The sequence below is a fragment of the Callospermophilus lateralis genome, chromosome 17 (genome assembly GCF_048772815.1).
Source record: "Callospermophilus lateralis isolate mCalLat2 chromosome 17, mCalLat2.hap1, whole genome shotgun sequence".
Classification (NCBI taxonomy): domain Eukaryota; kingdom Metazoa; phylum Chordata; class Mammalia; order Rodentia; family Sciuridae; genus Callospermophilus; species Callospermophilus lateralis.
Genome location: NC_135321.1, coordinates 15,717,494 through 15,739,580, shown reverse-complemented (window position 1 = coordinate 15,739,580; position 22,087 = coordinate 15,717,494). Strand labels below are relative to the sequence as shown.

Here is a 22,087-nt window from a genome sequence, read left to right as displayed (position 1 = left end):
CACAATAGGCTGCTGCGTGAGGCATCTGGAGGAAACTCTGACTTGACCTGGAGAACCTCAGGCAAAGGGAATGAACAAGATGATAAACCGAAGTCCTGGGCCAGTTCTGCTCTGCACAGATGGAGGCCCAGAGCGTCTGATAAAAACCAGAAAACCAAGACCCAAGCAGAGAGAAAATCCTTCTGGAATAACACTGAGCTGGTTCTTGCTGACTTTCCAACTTAAAACTTTCCCATGTCCCTTTGGCTTGGACAAATCCTACCCATCTTCTGTGTGCAGATCAAACCCCCAAGCACCAGATTGCTCTGGGCTATGGTAATCTCTCCTTTGAACTTCCACGGCAGGAAGCATCATGTTCTTATCTCTTGGCAAGTGGATACTCATTCAGTTTGCACCCACCATGTGTGTCTTGTCCTTCTGATTAGGATGTCAGGACCAAGCACCCTATTAAGCAATGATGACCGGGGATATAATAGTTTAAATAATTTCCTAAGGGGCTGGGATTGTGGCTCAGCGGTAGAGCGCTCGCCTAGCACAGGTGGGACCTGGATTCGATCCTTAGTACTACATAAAAATCAAAGCATTGTGTTGTGTCCATCTACACCTAATAAATATTTTAAGAAATAGTTTCCTAATACAAAATTTCCTTTACTGCTAAGGAAAAAAAAAACCTATTGATCTCTGGATGGCCTCATAAAATATAACACAACTATTTTGAAGTTTTCACTGTATGTTTCCTGATGCAATGAGAGGACATTTTGGATTTTCGTTGAATTAATAAAGGCAAACCTCCAAAACTATATGCTGAGTGAAAGCAGCCAGAGAAAAAGAACATAAGCTCCAGGATTCTCCTGACATGCAGTCCCACAACAGGCCAACCACACTGGATGAATGAATGACCTTTGTGCTCCTAGAGGTCGGGTCCACTGTGGATCCATGAAAACTTTGCTGAAAACAAAGGCTACAGATTCAATTTCTTCCCTGGTACACTCTCCAGATCAGTGGATACCCTGATCTGGAGAGTGTACTGACCACAAGTGGCCTCAAGGGATCTTTCTGGAATGACAGGGCCTTGGTACAAGGGTGCAACTAAGTTTTGCAAAGCTCACCCAGTTATAACTTGAGTGCATTTTATTTACTGAATATATCAAAGTCCACTTCCAAGGAGAAATAGATATAACAGTAAACTTACATGTAAATGTATTAAGTAATACAGGAAGGTGAAAGAACTAAGGGATAGAAGATCTTAGACCATTCTATTCTTGCATATGTTAAGTTTTCTTCCTTAATAAAGTTCAAATTTTTTCCTCAGTTGTTTCTAAAATGATCCTGAGGAATCTTAACCAATCTCAAGACAATCACCCTTCCTTCCCAAACGACTATCAGTGCTAAGGGTTTCTCAGGCTGACGGGCCATCTCCTGACGCCCCCTTCGCACAGGCTCGCGGCAGATCCCTGGACACAGTTCTGCTTCCCAGTGACACATGAGCTAAACTGAGCTCTTGGGAGGCCTCTGCTGGCCACTCCACCAGCCTCCTGGGCCCTTCTCCACACTCACCGGGAGGGCCCTGGCCTCCAGGCAGGCCAGGTGGTCCTGGAAGGTAGGCGTTGGAGGCCAGCACTTTGTCACCAGTGATATACTTGCCCAGCTCAGCGGCACTGTTAGGGAGCAGTGCAATCTGCAAAGAGAAGAGGAAACCCAGGTCAGAAAACAGTAGCCCCATTGAGAGAGACTCCCAGCTCTTGGGTTGTGTGCAGAGGCCGTGAAGCCTTTCCCTGGATTGTTTTCTAGTTCAAACTCATAAGGACTGAAGAATTCCTTCTCAGCCTAGGGGCCTTCCAACGTGAACAGCTTGCATGGGCTCCCTCAGCTAGTCAGTGGTGAACCTAGATAGATGCCTGATTGTGTAGATGTGATTAGTGCTCATCACCCCCCTCAATGACCAGAACCTTCATGGTTCATACTTCCAATTTGTTAATTGATTTCAAACTTTTGTTAGTTGGCTCAAACTTTTATTGATCTCCTATGTGCCAGGCTCCACGCTTAGTTCATAGGTTCCAAAGGTCTGTGTCCCTAAAGAATACTCAGCACTGGGAGCCAAGACAGAGAACATGCCTGATGGTTCACCCACACACTCAGGGCTGACCTTCAGCACACGTGGGAAGTGGTGACTGTGGCGATTTAAAATGTACCCACAAATACTATGGCTTTCTTTCAAAGGTGGAGACTAACCTTCCACCCCTTTGCCCATGGCCTGTTCTTGGAAACCTTTCACTGAAGAGTGACAGAAGCACAGCATTTGGATTCTCAGCCTGGGACCCAAGGACACAACATCCACCTTGCTGCTTGCCGTCTTTGATGATTCTGTCTGGGAAAGGCCAGAGGACTGCATGAATGAATGATCTCTGTGCTCCTAGAGGTCGGGTCCACTGTGGATCCATGAAAACTTTGCTGAAAACAAAGGCTACAGATTCCATTTCTTCCCTGGCAAATGGAACAGGGGACAGAGCTCCACCTCTAGGGCTGATAAGTCAGGAAGTGGATGTCGGGAGCACAGGACCTGAAACACAGTGCTTGGTAAGTGGGGGTCCTAGTCTCATCCTCCAAGAAGCTAATCCAGAGAGGCAAGATCCAATGGAGAACACTTCTCTGTATCCCAGAGTTCTGTAGAAATGGGGCATCTCCACCATTTTCCAAAGCACCTTGCATTTGCATCCATCCTCCAAGACAAGGCCCTGCTTGAAGACCCTCTGTTTAGAGGGAAATGCAGGTTCACGTATGCACACAACTGATCCCATCTGTAGCCTCTGATGTGCTCTGAGGCTCTGAACCCATCTTTGGGTGAGATTTCGAGGGGTACCTGATCCCAGTGCATGATTGGGGTGACCGATTGCCACTGTGAAAACGTGTCTAGTGTGGATCAACACTAAATTAAAAGTTGTGCCAGGTTCTCCTTCTGGAACGGACGTCAACTCTGCAGTATGACTTTGGGACGAAGAAACTTAAACGCTGATTTGAACTACAGAGGCTCGTCACTTCTCCCTTCCTCAGAGATTTCCTCCTCCTCCCAAGATACTGCAGACCCTAAGTCAAGTTCAGGAGCAGCCCAGGAAGCTCTCAACTGGCTTCAGAAAGTCTTCAGTCTCTGGTTTCTGAGCAGGAAGATTCGGCCCTAGTGTACACCATGCTCCCATTATGAAGCCCAGTTCTGAAGAACTTGTGGGGCCACCATCTCATTCTCCTGCTGGGTTTGGGGCCCTGAAACAGCCTTAGAGCCGATGATGATTCTTAGCCACAGACATTCTTGCCCATGGAAGAAATCTGACATCCTACAAAGGTAGCATTACATCACATGGTTTGCACCTTGGCATCAACCTTTACCTGACACATCAAGGAAAATGAATTCCTCCAGCCCCTTCGTAAGGTGACTGCCCTCGTCTCACAAACCCCCGTTATCCCTATAACAAAGCACTTGATATTTTGTTTACAAGGCAAGGCCATGGGAAAGCTCAACAGGATATCTTGGTGACATCCCTACTACTGGCGAGGAGGAGGGAGAGAGCCACCAGGCAGATAGGGTAGTTCCCCACACCCCCACAAAGCCGGTGCCAGGCTCTCCTGGAATCAACAGGGCCCAACCCCATTCCAGCCTCCCCAGCTGTCCTATTTAAGGCAGGATTGGTCCTGCACTTCAAGAGGGCTGAAATTAGCTCAGCGTGCAAGGGTGCTCTGGGGACAGGGAACTCAAAGTCGTCAAAAACTATCTTCCATGGGCTCCTTGATATCCTCAGGACTCCCGAGCACACACACCAGGGAGTTTGGAGCCCTGTCCTTGGGCATGGACAGCTATGTAAGTCTGAGAGCCAAGAGACTCTGGACTACCTACCCACTGCCTTCCACGTTTTGAAAAAACCTCATGTTCTCTTGCAATATGTAAGGAGGGTACCCAGCTGAGATGTCTCCCATTCAATTCCCCTATGATCATTATTCAGAATCCAATGGAAGTAACTGTAGGAATCAATCTTGTACAACGTGAAAGTCATCTTCACAAAATTTCAGGCCAGGGCTCATGGTTCAGAGTCCCCACTAGGACATGCCCGTCTTCTGGGAATTATTTAAAACACTGCCGGTGTCATGGTATCTCAGCAACAGTCGGCTCCAATCTGCAAATGGGTGTTCCTAGTTCTGGAGTGAACCGACAAGCAAGGGATCCTAAGTCTCCAACTGCAGGATGCGGGGCCCCACACGGATACTGAATGCAGGTCCAATTCTGTTATTCACTTCCAACTAAGACACTGAAATGTCGATTCTGGCAGCGGCCTCTGGCACTAGGCAGACTCATATTACAATCTCAGCCCTGCCTCTATCTGTAGGTTTTGGGATAAGCCACAGAACTTTGATTTCCTCACCATCAAAAAGGGGGTTGCACATCCACCTACAAGGGTGCCCCAGGGTTAAGCAGCTGATGCCTTTAACGTGTCTGGGCCCGTGTCTGGTCACTGTCAATAACAAAATGGAAATGCTCTGCCCGGACTTGCTCCTGGCTATTTCTAAGTAGCTGTGTGACTTTAGATAATTTTTTTTAACCCTTCTAGGCTTTTCTCTTGTCTACAAAACTAGAGCTTTGAACCAGATAATCACGTCTTCCTACTAAAAATTTTGTGAGCAGGGGGGGATGAGACTTGGGAGCCGCTCTGCAGCACCCCTCAGGAGGCTTTGTACTTTGTTATGGTGATTGATGAGGTGATCGAGGAAAGGTTGACCCCACAGCCTGGCTGAGCCTGCTGGGCAGTCACATTCCAGTTCCCTTCAGTTCCTCTGTGCATCAGCAAGACCAGAGGGAGGTGCAGGTTCTGGTGTTAGAGGCAACTATCTGTACAAACTCAGCAGATGGGCTTGCCGGACCAGGCTGTTCAGAAAGAATTATGTAGCAATGCAAGCAGAGTCTCCGTTTCCTCTGGATTCCAGTCAGTAAAACTATCATCTCATACTAGCTTCATAACAGCATCTACCTCACCAAGCTGTTGGGTGCAACTTGGTGAGATGCTGCCTATAAAGTGTGGGGGGGTACCAGGGATTGAACTCAGGGGCACTCGATCACTGAGCCACATCCCCAGCCCTATTTATTTATTTTATTTAGAGATAGGGTCTGAGTTGTTTAGTGCCTCACTTTGCTGAGGCTGGCTTTGAACTCACGATCCTCCTGCTTCAGCCTCTGAGCTGCAGGGATTACAGGCGTGCACCACCATGCCCGGCTTGCCTGTAAAGTTCTAAAGAATGCCAATGTTAATTATTTGGTACACGTTTACAAGGCTCTTTCTAGGTGGTAGGCACTAAGTCCTTTGTAAATATTAACTCATTTGATCACAAAAATCCTATGTAGCAGGTGTGACTTATCCCCTTTTTATAGCGCTCAGGCACAGAGAGCTTAAATAGCCAACTCAGGGTCTCACAGTTATCAAGTGATGGGGAAGGAAAAACAGCCATTCACCTCCCAGAATCTATGTTCCTACCATTGTCCCAAACAGCCTCTTAGCTACTATGATATTTGGCCAAGAAATCTAGCCACATTAGTATATTTGGCCGAGAAATCTAGCTACATTAATATTGGGATTAGTCTTCCCACCAATCCTAATGTTTATTCTACAGAATAAATAGATCAAGGTGGCAAGGAAGCTGCAAATGTACCGGACATCAAAGGCAGCACCAGACGGAGCAGGCAGAGCAGCATATTCATGTTTGTTGTCTTTTGAAACCTCATGACTCCGACTCCTGGAGCTTGACCATTTAGCCCACTGCCTTTGGCCATTACTGGTCGACTTACACTGTGGGCCCGTTTGTGCCATTGGACAGTATGTTTATTTAAAGCAGGACTTAATTCCATACTGTTTTATGTTCCTCATTTCCCAGACCACTGTGGGGGGCACAGGAGGTGCTCCATAAACACTTCCAGAATCATGATTCACTCTCCCCTTAATGGCTCACCAGAGGAAAGGTTATTAGTTTAAAGAGATCCTTTGCTCCCCAGTGGCCACCATGGAACCTGCAGGGTCCAGACTGGCCCCTCATTCTCAAGTCTCCTTCCCCTGGGACTCCGTAGCCATCCCAGTCTCAAACTGTCCCTGCAGCTGGGTACAAATAGCTTAAAAAAAAAAACAAAACAAAACCCAAACCCCAGGCTGGGTGGCTCTAGTTTTTCACAGTGCTGGAGCAGAACCGAAACTGATCCAGAAGTTCAACAACATATTTTATCTATTCCCCTAAATCCCTTTTCTCACCAAATCACCTGTTTCCTTCCCATACCACAGGAAAAAAAAAAAAAATTGAAAGGGTAGAGGCCCTGGGGTCTGCATCATATTAACAAAAACAAACTTCACTGGAAAATAAGATAAACAAGAAACCTCAAAAACCAGATACATATCCTAGTACATGATGGGAGAGCAAGGAGCCTTTCAAACACACTCAAGTCAGCCACACCACTTTTCTCCCACACCGAACCTCACTTTAATATCACTTCCTGTGTTTTAGAAAATAATCTATCATCCACGCCTAGAGGCTATGGTTTAGCCCTTCTCCTTTAGAAAATGGCAGGCCTTTTAAGTCCCTTGTGTTCTGTAGGTTGCCACCTCCCCTGTCCTTTACAATTTATTGTTGAAGGCCCCAGGGCATTTGACCTGCAGCATCCCACACGTGGAATTCGGCCGACTGCACGCTCAGTGGCGCAATTCAACAGGTGCCCGTCACTTCATACGGCGGGGCTGACCACAGACCAGGACACCTGGTACCACTTCTTGGCCAATGTTTATTTGGGCAGTTGTCCCAATTTCTTTTGTGAACAAAAACCGATGGCATTTGCAGCAGCCAGCTGATATGAAAAAATCAACTGATGGTACGAACACCAGCACCCGAATAGAAGTGAGACGACCTAGGTGTGAGGTTTGGCCTCTTGGGCACTTACTTCACCCCCGGGAATGCAAGTACCTTTCTCACAGGGTTACAGAAATAATGACATGAGATTCTGGATGTAAAACTGCTCTTTATAAACTATATAATGCAACACATTCTAATAGGTACCTTAAAAATGAATTGCTCCTCATAATGTTCCTCAAGGGTCTGCATCCAGTTTCTCAGAACTGTCACCATGCTTATGTAGGGAGACTCTGGAGGAGGAAGGCCTCTTGTCAGCCAGCCCACCCAACCGCATGGGTGTACTGCAGGATCAGACAGCCTGGTAGATTATATACAGCGTGCAGCAGGGTCTTTGGGGGTGACAGGTATCATGACACACATTTTCAATTTCTTATTAATAGCTCTTCTTTCATTGATTACAATACACTGTAAAGAGGTGAAAGGAAAGCCAAACTTTGCCCCTGAATTTCTGAACTGGTGATATTTAACTCTGCTGTTCTACTGGGAAGAACTGCCCTACAGCCCATGGAGTATTTCCAGGGAAGGAAAGTGAAGGTGGCTTTGTGCCTTGGAAGGTAAGCCTGGGACACTGATCACTGCCTCCATCCTCCAGCCTACAAAATGCAACTGTAACTATTCCACGCACCCTCTTTTAAGTCCCCTTGATGAATACCAGTGTCAATGCAGACTCCACCCAGGGATCTCTGGCATTTAGTTATTCCCCTGTGTCTACACTGGCACACACAAGGTGAGCTGCCCGATCTTCCTATCAGATCACAAGCTACTCGGGGTCGGAGCTGTGTCTTGTTTATGATTATACAACACACATATATGAGAACCTTTGCTAAGGTAAACGACGTCTTCAGCCACAATGTTTAAGAGACCCTAAAGCGACTTAGTCTGTTGATTCGCTTGTTTAACTGATAGCTGTGGTTCTCATTAGTGGCTGGTTGCCAGTTTGTCGAACACGGAAAAAAGATTTTCTCGTGATTGCCCTTTTGCCCTTTAGAAGAAGTGGTTGCCAAAGTTAAATAGATTACACACACCTCTTTGATCTACTAAGAGCCTTGAGTGGAAGCAATTAAATAAACAAAACAGTTTACGTTGTAGCAGCTTAAAAGCAATTTGAGTTGCTGACACACCAGCACGCTGATCTCGGGTATAATTAGCACTCCCTGGGTCAGGACAGGTGTGCAAGATGTCAAATCACCAGATCTGCCATGGAGACCCTACTCATAGCGTGACACTGCTGGAGACCTGGTATCCTGTCCAGCATTCAGGGAGCCCTTCATAAAGTCAGTCTTCATGCCTGGTGACCCGAGGTCCCAAAGGCCTGCTTCCCTAGGTGCAAGGAGCTGGATGAAGGGCAGGCCGTACTTTTTCAAAAGTGAAGGACCACTGCAGAAGGTCGTCAGTTGACAGAACTTTAGAGAAAGAATATTTCCTATTGCTGAAGCACACATAAGATACAATGACCCAGGGCTACCCCAGGCCGTGTCCAGACATTCCTTTTTAGAAGGAAGTGCCACAGCTTTGCCATGCCCACGGACCTTGCCAGTGTCTAATCACCTCCTTGATTCTTCGCCTCGTGTTGCATTGTTCCCTTGGTGGCTTCAGTGGGACCATTCCGAGTCCACAGCCAGCTGGCATCAACCACAGAGAATGTGCAGTGCGGGTGATCTGCTTTCTCATTGACCCCAGGCCCCCACACCTCACCTGGCCAGCCCTCCTCTCCCCGCCAGACGGCCCCCGCCTGCCCTCGGTACCTTTTGCTTCAGTTGCAGCACCGTCTGCTTCATCTGGTGGAACTCCTTGCACGAGGCACAGCAAGTTTCGGCTTTCACCGCATTCTCAGACTTCTCCTCGTGCCCTGGGAAAGAGGATGGGCTCAGTTCCATATGGAAGGTCAGGAGACCCAAGGTGCAGGGCAACTGCTGCAGGAAGGCAGTCCCCGGTTGGGCAGGTTGTGGGGGGAGGTCACAGAGCAGCCTACAGTGGAACACGTGAAGGGTAAATGCCGACAATTATACGGTTCTCAGGTCCCTGCCATCCAGGTGGAAGACAGGAAGGGGTGACAGAGCCGTGCTGCCCTTTGGCTCAACTCTTCCTAGTCAGGCATCCGAGATATGTGGAGAAGTGCACTGTGGCCCTTTGATTATCTACACCTTTCATGTTTGAAATGGCACTTTATCAGTGCCTTTCCTGGAGGCGGGTTCTGTAAATCTGACATGATTTACAACGTCCACAGAGGGCCAGTGTTCACAGGCTGCCGATATCCCCCAGCTCAGGCCATGGGACTCCAAGCTGGCATTCATCACCCCAGGCCACCTGGGTCTTCAGAGAAGCTCCACAGGCCGAGTGGGGCCTAACAAGTAGAGACAGGAAAGAGAACTCTGCCCAAGAGAGGAGTCAGACCAGCACTGCCAGAATGTGAACCCGACTGTCCCGGTTCCAATGGAGTGGATGATCGGAATGGGAGAGATGGAGGCCACTCAACCATCCTTTGGTATCAACAAGCCTAACGGACCTGGAGCCTGGCTCATCTCTTCATGCAGAACCCCACCAGCCTCCACAACCAAAGGTGACTAAGGCTTCAGGGCTTCACAAGGACACAATTTACACAATCCCATCCATCTGTCTTACCTTCCCTCTACCTATACCTCATCCATCCATCCTTCAGCCATTTATCTGTTCGTCCAACTGCCATTCATTCTACCTTCCTTTCCTCCCATCCTTCTGTGGAGCATCTGCTATTAGGCCCTGAATGGGGTGATACAAATGCAGAGTAAACGAAGACACCAGTTCAACGACTTATGATTGAAGCCAGGCCTGTTGGCAGAGCTGGGCCGGCAAGAACAAATTAGAAGTCTTTCTGTTTCTATTTTCACATGCCCAGTTGAGTTTTCTGAGTGCAATTGGGCAACTAGACAACTTCAAGATAGGATAAACCTCTTCACCAGGCCCTACAATCTATTTCATTTGGATCATGGGTATTACAACTGGCATATCTTTAGTTCTAATAAGGAAAATAAGACTCAAAGAAGAAAATCAGTGCTGTATACAGTAACCTGGCACTTACAGGGGTCCAACTGGCCCTTGGGAGGGGGAGGCAGGCATGAAGCAAGACTGCTACTAGAAGTTCCACTGAAAACACTCGAGAGCTATCTGCCAGGCAGGTTCCACGGAGGAAGCTCTGCTGGGCAATCTTTTCCATGGAAAGGCCTGGGCCATTTTCTGTTCCTTTGTAGAATTACCAGAAGATGGAGAATCAAGATTAACATTTATCCAGAAGACTCAAAGCTCCTACTGACATTGAAGCACTGGGGGGAGTGGTGTAGGGGCTGGCCGACTTGGACAAGATTCAAATCTTAGTGCTGTAACTGAGTACCTTTTAGGTAAGTCAGCCTCTCTGGACTCTGTACCCTGAACGGTAGAATGGCAATAGCACCTGTCGTCTGGGGCTGACATGAGAAGTCAATGAGATCGGACACGTAGGAAACAGAACACTGCCTTGCCCACAGCAGGTGCCCTAAATGTATCCTTGCTGTTGATTTTATTGTTTCCCTATCAAGTTAGAGAACATGTGGTAGGGCCCTTGATAGCCGTGATATCCTCCTTCCTGTATGTTTTCAGTCCTCTCAGCGATGTAGTCGTGCGTCTCACAGAAAGGGCTTCTGCCATTAAATTTTGCTCCAAGTTCTTCATATTTTAAAGGAGCAATATAACGGATCAACCACACGGGGGCGCAGAGCTCTAAATTTTACCCTCATTGAGCAGGTTGTACACCCTAAGCATTAGAAATATAATGCCTCACAAATGATGATAGTAGCAATACCCAATATACCTCGGAAAGCCAAAGAATATTCCCAGAATCTTCCAAGTGGGCAGTGCCACAAGTGAACAAAGCACATTCATTTGTAAGTTATGCCCCTTTGTGTTCGGTGGTAGTGCCCAGCCCTGGCAGTACATTACAGTCACCTGGGTGTGGGGTGAAAAAAAAATCCTGCAGAATCTGGGCACCCCAACCACCTGGAGTGGTAGCAAAACAACAGTATCAGTGTTTTAATGCTCCCCAGGTGATTCCAAGGCCGAGAACCACTCATCTATGGATTAGCAGAGCTTGAAAGTTACATGAAACACCTGGCTGTCTCTGACACTTTGAACTTTAATAAGTGACGCCGAAGGTCATGGTTATGTTATCAGAAAATAAACAAAAACTGAAAAATAAAGACTAGTAACCTAATTACTACGGAGCCAACATTTCCTTAATTTGTCTCCCAAATGGTGCTACATTGACTCCCTGGGGTGACTAAACTGGTTCCAGCTCAGTATTTTCAAAGAGAAAAATCAAAGTGAGTGAATGCCTGTCAGCCAGATGGCTTGTGTCACCAAGCCTGTGACAACCTTTCAATCATCAGAGACCATTTGAGGGCCATGTTCCCTTCTACTTTCTGCCTGTTTGATTTTAAATTCTTGACTAACATTACAGACACTGGACAACAAAGTTAAAACAGGAGGAAGAAGAGGCGACTTTAGACCCCATGTGTTTAAACGCAACATTCTCTTTATCAAAAAAGGTGATGAAATGCTGGGGCTTATTAGTCCAGAGCAGATGAAACTGCTTAGCTGCCTCTGCTCTTCCAGGAGGTACGGCTCTTTGGACCTGAAACATTTCTTACTGCTGAGATGAAAGTTTGCATGTTCAGTTCCTCATCTTTTTTAAAAATATTTTTAAGTCGTAGATGGACACAATACCTTTATTTATCTTTATGTGTTGCTGAGGATCGAAACCAGTGCCTCACCCATGCTAGGCGAGTGCTCTATCACTGAGCCACAACCCCAGCCCACAGTTGCTCATCTTCTAAGATACTGAAAGTTCTCTGCTTAAAAGGCATTGAAGGTGGGCAGGTTTTCAAGCATCAGTACTTGTTCAGAGGACCAAGGAATGAAGACTGTCAGGGACTCCCCGAGTTGGTAGGAGCTACTACTACTTACACCATACAACAACCAGTTTTGAAGATTTAAGAGGGTGAAAGGTCCTCAGGACTCATGGAATTCAACACACCCATCTACAGATGAGCAAACCAAGGCTCCAAGACTGCCAGCCTCATGCAACTAGTGAAGACTGAACCAGCCCTGTTACTCTCACTCCTCACTTCCACGTCAAGGAACGTCCCCTGGCACCACAGCTGTCAAATGTGATGACTTTAGGGCACTTTTTTCCTTCCTTCTGCAGGAACCCATCAGAGCTAGCCCCAACTCCTCACTGGCCCAACCACTCAAGTCAGGACTGGAACATTCAGGGCACACAACATACCTGTTGTCCTTGGTTAATTACTTAACTACATAGGAATGACTCCTCAGTCCCCACCCCCAAAGACTCCCGGCCACTGGTGTTGGAATGTTTCTTAGCACAATATAAGACTGTATGCTAGTTTTCTATATGTTTGTGGTGAGTTCAGTGGGGATTAGTTACTGCAAATTGAATAGTGAGAGACTGCTTCGTAAGGCTGCTGCTGGGGAAGTGTGATGTAGCAGATGGTGGCATCCTAACAGGGCTTTTGTTTTTGTTCTAATTACTTGAAGTTGCTATATTTGGATGAGGAGTGGGGGAAGAGAAGGGGAAGAGTCCCTGCTCTAATCTCTGATAAGCTTTGTGTTAAAATAAGGCCCAACGACTGAACCACCAGACAATTCTTACAAGATTAAGCATGAGAACATTTTCCATTTACAGCATTGGAAGAGGAACCCAGTGTCTCTCCACATGGTGGGATGAAGCAGCGCTGTGCTGTTCTCACTCACTGATGCTGGACACTCCACAATAAATCACCTCTCCCCTGGACTTGGGCTGCTCCATGTGTTGGTAACACCCACCCCTGGCTGAGACTCCACCAGATGGCCTATCAAGTTTGGCCCCATAGCCAAGATTTCTGACAATAAATGTTTCCCAAACCATGTTTCTTAGGATATCACTACCTGTGAGACATTAAGATTTCTTAAATAATTTTGCAAAATGTAGGTTTAATCGAAATTAACTTTGAACTTGAATTGTGAGTGGATGCAGAAGTACATGCTTTCCCAAACATCTGAGCATAAGACCTGAAGAAAGGCTTCACACCACCACACAGGACCCCCAAGTCTGATCACAATATAGGGGAATGCTGCAAGGTATTATTGAGATAAAAATACATCTTTAAAAACCAAGGAAGATGGGAAAAAAGTTGCAAATATGTGTTTCTTTTTTTGGAGGGCAGGTACTGGGGATTGAATTTAGGGGCACTTGACCACTGAGCCACATCCCCAGCCCTATTTTGTATTTTATTTACAGACAAGGTCTCACCGAGTTGCTTAGCACCTCACTGTTGCTGAGGCTGGCTTTGAACTTGTGATCCTCCTGCCTCAGCCTTCCAGGCTGCTGGCATTACAGGCATGTGTCACCGTGCTGGCTATATACATTTCTTAATACTGCTACTCAGACTTTTCACTCAATTCAGCCATGGAAGTCAAACTGGTTGTCACCCAAATAAAACTGTCTTATTTTGAAACTCTTATTTTGCAAACTTTTATAAGATCACCACCCTTGTCAGGGAATCAACCAGGTTAGTGAAGCCTCAGTAGTGACTTAATACAGTAATGACCAATTTCAAAGATGTCATGAGATGGCTCCACTTCACCTTGCTGAAGGTGGGGGCACCGGTGAGCACCTGTCACCAAGGCTGACCTCGTCGCTGTACTCTGACCCAGAGCCATCCCTTCAAACTGAAGGGCAATGTAGCTGCAGGAGGTGAGAAGTTACTGCAGGAGGTCGACGTCACCCAAGACGAAAGCAACTCAACTCGGCTTATAAAATATTACCTGTTGTCTAACTCCCACCTGGACTCTGGTCCCAGATAATTGTGGTCCATCTTACTACCAACCACTCCATCCCACCAGACTGGGACTCCTCATAGAAGGGAGATCCTATTATTTTTACAGCCAGATCATGGACTCCTGCCCTGATACTCAGCAGCAAGTGTCTGTTCTGTGCCTGGTCAAGTTGCTGCAGGCTTCCTTCATGCCCCTATAAAGCAGATTCTTTCTACATAGAAATGTGAGGCAGAGACAATACACTTGCCAGGTTGAGCAGCCTACAGCCCAACAGCTCAAGATCTGCCTGGCTCAGAGCATAGCTGGAAACCCAATTCTAAAATGAAAAATTGCAAAGCTGCTTTCTTGTGACCTATTCTCTACAAGGTCCACACATTACAGTGGATAAAAAGCTGCACCCCATTTTCCCATGAGATTCTTCCCAATAAAGGACATAATTTATAGTCAAGTCACACATCCCTGCTCCTCCTACCACAAATTGCAGCGATTTTACTTTTGAACACAAGAACAGTCTATAAATGTTTTTAACTTCATTAACCTGTCTGCCCTTGCTTGAGGGCCATGCTCATTTACATGACTCCCAATTGCCCAGAGCCAAGGTGGCTCCAAATAGTCTTTTTCATCGATTTCCAACACATGGCGGCTTCCTCATGACTCAACCCAGTTGCTCCTCTGCGTTTCATTTCACTTTGTAGATTTTCCTCCAGAGGCAGCTGGTCCCCAGCTGTCCGTCTTCCCAGCCCTTTCTGAAGCTGGGCTCTCATGAGCGCCCGGATGGTTGTGGCTTTTTGATGTCCCTCATTTCTTCATCCACGTGACCTGCCCAGGGCACCTGTGCCCCTCCCAGGGATGGCCCAGGCCCAGCTGACCCCCTCACAGCACTGCAGCAACTTTCTCTTTCCCAGGGAAGTAGACAGGAGACGCGTCCTGAGCCCAGGGAGGTCCAGCCCCGGGCCCTCTGACTGACCGAGGACTTTCTCCACAGGGAACCTGTCCAGTCAACCGTGGTCAGTGGAGTACAATTTGCTTTAAAGTTCATCCTGACCGGAAGGCCTGGGACATTCCTCCACACAGGCTGAAATCCTAAACTCTAAGGATGGGCACTTGTAATTTGGCAGAGACCCCAGAGTTCACATGTGAACGTGATGATATTTTGCTCACCAAGGCATTCCCTGAAGCACCCACAGCAGCTTTGGGGGCTCTTTTCCCTTCTCCCCTTTATTATTTTTTTCCTCCAAACTTAAATAAGGATGTAACCCAACAGACCAGGCTGACCTTATGCCTAGGTGATGGGACATCTCAGTTGAGGCACCTATATTATCATACAAAACATGTACAATGCAGTCGGTACTATGTAGCTGTACGTGAATCAGCTTAACTGTGTTGGACAACCAGCTGTTAGAGATTTTTCCGATTGTGAACTGATAATTTTGCAAAATGAATTGCTTGAAATTGGATATGGGGGGGGGTTGTGGCTTAGTGATAGAGCACTTGCCTAGTACGTGTGGAGTAGTACCTAATGTGAAAGCGATTTGTATTTATATTTCAGTCCGTTTCCTTGGGGAAACATCTCTGGTCTCCTCTCTGCTCATTCTTGTTCATTCTTAATACAAAAATCAAGCACTACTGATTTCTTTAGGAGCGCACCACCCTCCTCCAACACACCAGCTACCCCCTCCATGCTAATAAGCATCACTGCCCCCTTAATTCCTCTTCTCTAGGAGGGGTCTTAACATTACGTCCTCAGACCCCAGGTGCCACCGGGGTCCATGTAAATGTCCCTTCCTGCCTTGTTCCAAGGAACCTGGTTGGGCTCCCAAGTGCCTGTGTATAATTGTTACACATGATACATATTAAAAGCATATTACATAGATTATGTTACGGCTCACTATGTACAACATGAAAATACTACATATTACCTAAAATACAGCTATATAATATTGACTATGTTGTACATGTTTTGTATGATATAGGTACTTGAGAATCTTATATAAATGAGATACCTATGGCTACAGTAGCACCTGTAACATTATAGATATGTAATATGCATTATTTATATAATATAAAGGAAAATAGACAAATACATTCTATAGATAAAAGGTCCACTGGTTGGAGACACTGGGTAGCAGTGGGTGGGAACATGAGATACATGTGTAATAGGCAATATGTTTAAAATATAAACATTACACAATAATCATCTGGAAGTCCCCCAAACTGACATGTAATATAAAAATATGCACAGAGGGCAACTCCATGCCTCACTCACCAGTGTCGTTGGGGTACTTGTCCCCCCTGGTGCATGTCCTCCCGTCGTCCTCAAGGACATAGCCCTCCCGGCACTCACAGCGGTAGCTGCCCACGGTGTTGACACAGATGTGTTCGCACAGCGTCTTGTTGCTGGTGGCACACTCGTCGATGTCTGGTGTGAACCAAATGCAGAAAACGCTCAGTTTCTGAGAAGTTACTTATGCCACAGATGGCACGAGACTTGTCCCTCATAATACCTGTGCCAAGGACACTATTCCAGACCTTGACCGGACAGAGCCTGGCATGAGGTGGGACGCTGGGATCATGGGCCATCTGTGGAAGCAGCACCTTGGCCATGTGACTATCATTACAGATCAACCAATGATGGGTTCCTGGCTGTCATAGGACCCGATGGGGGTTCGGCTGGCCTTTAGCGAGTTCACCCGGGAAATGATAATGAAGCCTGTCCCTAAATACTTCCCAGGGCTCCTCAGGAGAGGACTGGGGCCAACACACCCTGATGAGCAGACATTAGCTAAGGGATTTTTTTTTTTTTTTTTTTTTTTTTTTGCAAGCAGCCTAGTGTGCTGAGGTTTTTAAAGTTCTCCTTTATGGCTGGAATTCTACATGTGACACAAGGGCCGCTTAGGAAAAGCCCCTTGCCTGCTAAGGGACACAATATACTTGGGAAAAGATACTTATGACAAAATAGTCACAGGATGTCTAATGGAGAGAGGCTTCCCTAGGAAATCTCTGCCTCATCAATGACCCAAGCAGACCCCCGATGAGCTGCGGAAATGAGGCATGAGACCATCAAATGAGTAACCGCGGAGGGTCCGCGTCAACTGCCCACACCATGGGCTTGTGCCCCTGCTGCACTGGGTAGAAACAACACGTTTCCCACCATGAGAAGACAGGCTCAATTCCATTTCCTGTTCACTGGCTAAAGACACCCAGTAGCAGTGGGTGGGAACCAGGACACACAGGCCCTGATCATGACATGTGGGCAGACAGAGCCCAGCCTTGAACTTTAGGATGCCGACAACTTTTTAGCTTGGACAAGCAGCCAAGGACCCAGCTCTGGCAGGCTCCCTGGGTGCCAAGAGCGAGCACAGTAATTCGGGTGTTCCTCTGGCAGTGTACACTATTGTCATATGTAGCCTGGATGGACGCGACGGTTGGAGCCTCCTCTGCAGTTCCTCAGGCTGACTGCCTTTTTCTCCAGGTGTTCCCACCCTTAATGTCAGAGTGAAGCACTTCCACTGGCCACAGAGGACACTCTTAATAGAATGCAAAGTACTGCCGATCCCCAAATGTTTATAGGAAAGGAATTAGGGCACGTAGCTCCCATCTACTGAAAGGAGAGCCCATGGGTCTAGCACTGTATTTGAGTGGCCCATGCGCTCTGTCAGAGGCACCCCGAGTCCCTCCTACCCTCCTCCATTTGCTTGTCAGTGTGGGGTACCATTCCCGGATGCTTTTTGGGAGAAACCAGGGACTTATGGCTAGACTTTCCCTTGCGGACCCCAGGTCCCCGATGGAGGAGGGAGCCTTGCTCATATCAGATGGCTTATTTCCTACCTGGGTCCATCTGAGGTCTCTACTCTTGTTCCAATTGACCTGAAACTTCACTAAGCATAGCACTCATGTAAATGCACATCCCCGGACCTATCCTCAGAGCTGTGGCTCACTATGTCTGGAGGAGGGGCCAGGAACCTTTCAAGCAGGGACCCCCGTTGTGGAGACAGGTTAGCTATGGGTTTGCCACACTCAAACACACGGTTCCAGACCATGAGCCCTAAACCTCCTCAGGAATTCAAGGAGGGCACTAAGACTGCCCAGTCAAGGAGAACGACCAGAACAAGCTGGTGCCCCTGGTGATGGCCAGGCAACTTCTCAGTTACAGCCCAAGTTTGCCCCTAACCTCCTGCCACATGCACACCTCCATTTCCCCAGTCACCTCTTGAGAACACTCATTCTCGCTTCTCCGTTTTACATTCCAGACCACTCATTTCCTGTTTTGCATTATTCTATTACATCTGGCCTGGTTCCCCGTCTTTGGTTTTTACATCTCACTGCCAGTTAGGAGCTGGAAAATAACACGCATTGCCAACGCACCCAGGCAGTAGGGCTTCTCCCGCTTCCGGTGTCTCTCGCGGTCATATTGGTATCCTGGATAACAGGTGCACAGCACGCGGCCGAAGTTGTCTGTACACTGCTGTTCACAGGGAGCCTGGGCACAAACATCATAATCTGAAAGAACAAAAGCATGCACTCACGTCAGCCACAGTGGGAGGTAGGGCAGCCTGGCCTGGAGCTCTCCTTCCAGGCTGCCCTCTGCTCGAGAGCAGGTATGACCTGTGAGCAGCCCCACCTACAGGGGCGTTAGCTTCTGGGAGCACTGTGGTGGCAGAAGGCAAACATCACTCATGCTTTTCTCTGAAGTCGTCTCGTTGTGCCCTTGGGTCTTGATCACTAACCCGAAACAAAGATCCTTTAGTCAGCCAGGCTCCGTGGCAGTTCCTGGGGGTGTCTTTGATCTTCAACTGCTAGAGGAATAGGGAAGTCCTTCCAGCAGGGCACTGTTGGGCTTTGGTGCCCAAATGTAAGAGGAAGGGCTGGCTGGCAGACTCAGAAAAATGAGGGCAGCTTTAGGAATAGATATGAGTCTTCAGAGAGCCTATGCTCGCACAAGTGAGTGTGGTAGGTGTGGACACTATGGGATAGGGTGTGTGTGTGTGTGTGTGTGTAGAGATTCTGCATGTGAGAAGGGGTTGGGCGAGACTGGCTGCAGATCTCTTGCTGGCCCTATGCCTGTGCACATGAGGGTGAGTGCCTTATAATGTGTCAGGAATTGGGGCATCTGCTACTCTCCATTCTTATGAATGGATATTTAATGAGCTTCTGAAGGACCTCTGGCCCTAAATAGCTCAGTTTTGACATATTCTCAGATCAGTTCCAGCATCTCCTGTCATATCCAGGTACTAGTCCCAGATGGACCCTCCTGAGACACAGGTGAACCTGGGTCTGCTCTCCTGTATGTGAAGGGAAAGAAGTGAGCCGTCTCTGATGCAGACAGGGTCAACTTTGACAAAGATCATGCCATTCTGGTGATGACCTGCTGAGCGGCCCTTGTTTGACGACACTTCCCCCAAGTGGGACTCCAGGTCTGCTTTGCCAGCCTGGGTTCTGACCAAGCCTACAAACTATCTGGCTAACTTTTCCTCAATCAAGCATCACCTCCAGGCAACCAAAGTTCTGTGTTCCTTTTGCTCAAAAGTCAAGTCTCAGTGTGACCTGTAATGAGCTGCCCTGTCCTGCCAACTGTCACCATTACTGGATCAGCCATGGAGGAGGCAGAGCGGCCATCTAAGGCACTGGTTGGCTGTGGTGCCCAATGAGGTCTTGCTTTCAGAAGCAGCCGTTCCCACTCTGCTTGGCTTCTTAGGTGCCATTTAAACTCTTCCAGCTGTTTTCATATTCACCCCTGTACCTCTAAGTATCCAATTTGCTTTGCTTCCTTTATTTTAAATATTGCTTTTACTTTAAAGGTTCCTTATTAACTTCCAGTCACGAGATACACTTAGCATTTTTATTGCATTTCCCCACCCCAGCACTTGGCACTTCTGGTTCCTTCTGTCTGGTCAATGAGTTTTGTTGCAATTTCAGTTTGGTAAATCTCCAGCATTTACTCTGGAGTGACAATATAAAAGCTCTTCTGGGCAGAGTCAGGAGTTACATTCCACTGAACTGCCCTTTCCTGGAGAACTGTCTGACGTCCTTAAGGGGAGTGCCTTGTGTGTTTTGGGGGGTCCCAGTCATTGAGCTCATTTAGTTTCAAGTCTGCTCCATCTTCTTCCAACAGCTACTTGGTGACGTGAGGCTCTGGAGACAATTCTCCAGCCTGTTGGGTGCTTTCAATAAGGGGTGCTGCGGGGAGGTGTAGGTACAGATACCCACGCAAACACATGGAGGCTGGAAGAGGGGCTCTGCACCTTTCTGCCTGTGCTTGTTGTTCCTGAGCCTTACCTCAGTCCCACCCAACTCCATCCAGACCTTTTGGATAGTAGCAGTAAATGCCAGTTTGCAGTTTCTAACACTTGGAGAAGCAGCCTCCCCACAACCATCTTAGGGGCACCCGCACCAGTGATCTGGTGCTCCTTCCCCCAAGTGGGGTTCCCAGATCCATGAGCCACATACTGAGTTCACCGGCTGCCCAGTGCCTCCAAGGCCTGGGTCCCAGCCCAGTGGCACCTCCTCTGAGCTTCTATGTCTTAATGGGTCTCCTGCCTCTCTTTGCTCCCCTGGCTTAGAAGTGGGAGCTACCGTACATGGTTGTTACCTCTGGGGGAGTTTTCCATTTGACTTTTCAGTTCTCAATGTCTAGTCATTGGTTCTATCAAATGCTCTCAAAGAACAGAGCCTGTGGATGACAGTTATGATTTATTTCTAGGGACTCCCTGAAATTTTCAGATCTCAAGATGTTTATGTATTTGTATATTTCTGAGTGAGGAAGTTTCTTCTCCCAGCAGAAATCTCTGTGGCTGCTTCTTGGTGTGTCTGTTCCCTGTCACCTTGGAGATTCCATCCACTCTTTTGACCCTATGCTTCCCTCTCCTCCCTCGTCTTCCTCTTTTCTGGTTTATGTTCTAGTTTTACTGGAGCATATACTCCAGTAGCTTCCTGAGAAAAGTCATAAGAGGTAAAAATTTTTATGCTTATGCATGTCTAAAAATATATTTTAGTGATTGATAGTTTGGGCATAAAACTGTAAGAGAAGTTTACCTCCACAGTATGCAGACATCGCTCCATTGTTTTCTAATTCAGGCTCACTGCAGCTGAGTTCCTAGGAGATTCTACTAGTAAATCTTTCATATGAATTTCACTTCTTCCCCCTCTGAAATTGTGTTTCCATTGTATTAAAATTTCATAATGAGGTTTTCCTGTGGGGCTTTGTTATTCTTTGATGGGCCCTTTCTATCTAGAAGATTCTGGAGAATTTCCTTGAATTCCATCTTCAATGACAACTCCTTTTCTCTGTGTAACTTAATTTATCTTGAGGTTGTGTTCCCTGGACTGTTCCTCATCTTTTCTATTTTTCATTTCTTTGATTTTCTGCTCTAGGTCTTGGGTAATTTCCTTAATTTCACCTTTCAGCAACCCTTTTGCTGTGTTCTATTTGTCATGTTTTTAATTTCTAGGAATTCTTCATTCTGTTCCTTTTTATTGACACCCTGTTTTTGTTTGATGCATTCTGTATTGTTTCTGAAGTCTAACTGAATTAATGCCAAGTTTCCCTCTGTCTGGGTAGCTCATGCTTTCTCTAAGACTTTCCCTTACGTTTCTTTCTGAACGCTTTCCTCTAACATCTGGCGCTCCTTGGGTGCTGTTCTAGTTTACTTGTGGAGTATTAAAAATAGCTCAACAGCAGCTCTTTGCACATGGGATTTTTATAAATCCCAAGCTTCAGCTTAAGTGACTCGACTGGTGCCTTCCAATATCAGTTTCCAGAGCTTTTCCTTGTGTCTGCTCTATGTCCAGAGGCAGCATGTACAAATCCCTCTCCAAGAGTAAGTCAGTTTTGAACTAGGAAGGCAGAGGACTGGGTATGTAAATCTTCAGTGTGTGGCATTTTCTTAATGCCTCCATGTTTGATATTGAGTTCTTACTTTCATCTGAGTGGTCCTCCCCAGCCAGCCCCAAGAACCTCTGCTTTACCCTCTTAGAAGAGGGTATCTTTGGTTTCCTGCCTGGGTGTAAAAGGGGCAATAACTTTGGTTGCATGGAGTAGAGGCACATCATAGTCTGACTTTTCAGACTTTTAAATCTAACCTGTTTTCACTTCAACCCTTGTTTTCAGTTTTGATTGTCATCAGTTTCAGTATAAACTGTTGGCTCCTTAGTTTTCCCTGGTGCTGGCTGAGGATTCAGGCTTCTCATTTTGCTGAATTATTTACTACCTTGTCTGTCCTTCAGCTTCTAAAATGTTGTTGCTGTTATCTCTTCTTCCTTTCTCCTTAATCTTGTGGGTGTATGTCTTTGGCTTTTCATTTTTGCCCCATTT

General features: G+C 47.0%; 1 protein-coding gene across 1 annotated transcript in view; it reads right to left on the bottom strand.

The window, feature by feature from the left end:
* Nucleotides 1–22,087, bottom strand: part of Ccbe1 (collagen and calcium binding EGF domains 1) — a 211,127-nt gene that overhangs the window by 5,748 nt on the left and 183,292 nt on the right. The window contains exons 4-7 of the mRNA XM_076837187.2: nt 18,142–18,276; nt 16,043–16,195; nt 8,676–8,779; nt 1,558–1,678 (exon numbers count right to left, since the gene is read on the bottom strand). Of these exons, the coding sequence (XP_076693302.2) occupies nt 1,558–1,678; nt 8,676–8,779; nt 16,043–16,195; nt 18,142–18,276 (513 nt within the window). The remainder of the gene's footprint in view (nt 1–1,557; nt 1,679–8,675; nt 8,780–16,042; nt 16,196–18,141; nt 18,277–22,087) is intronic.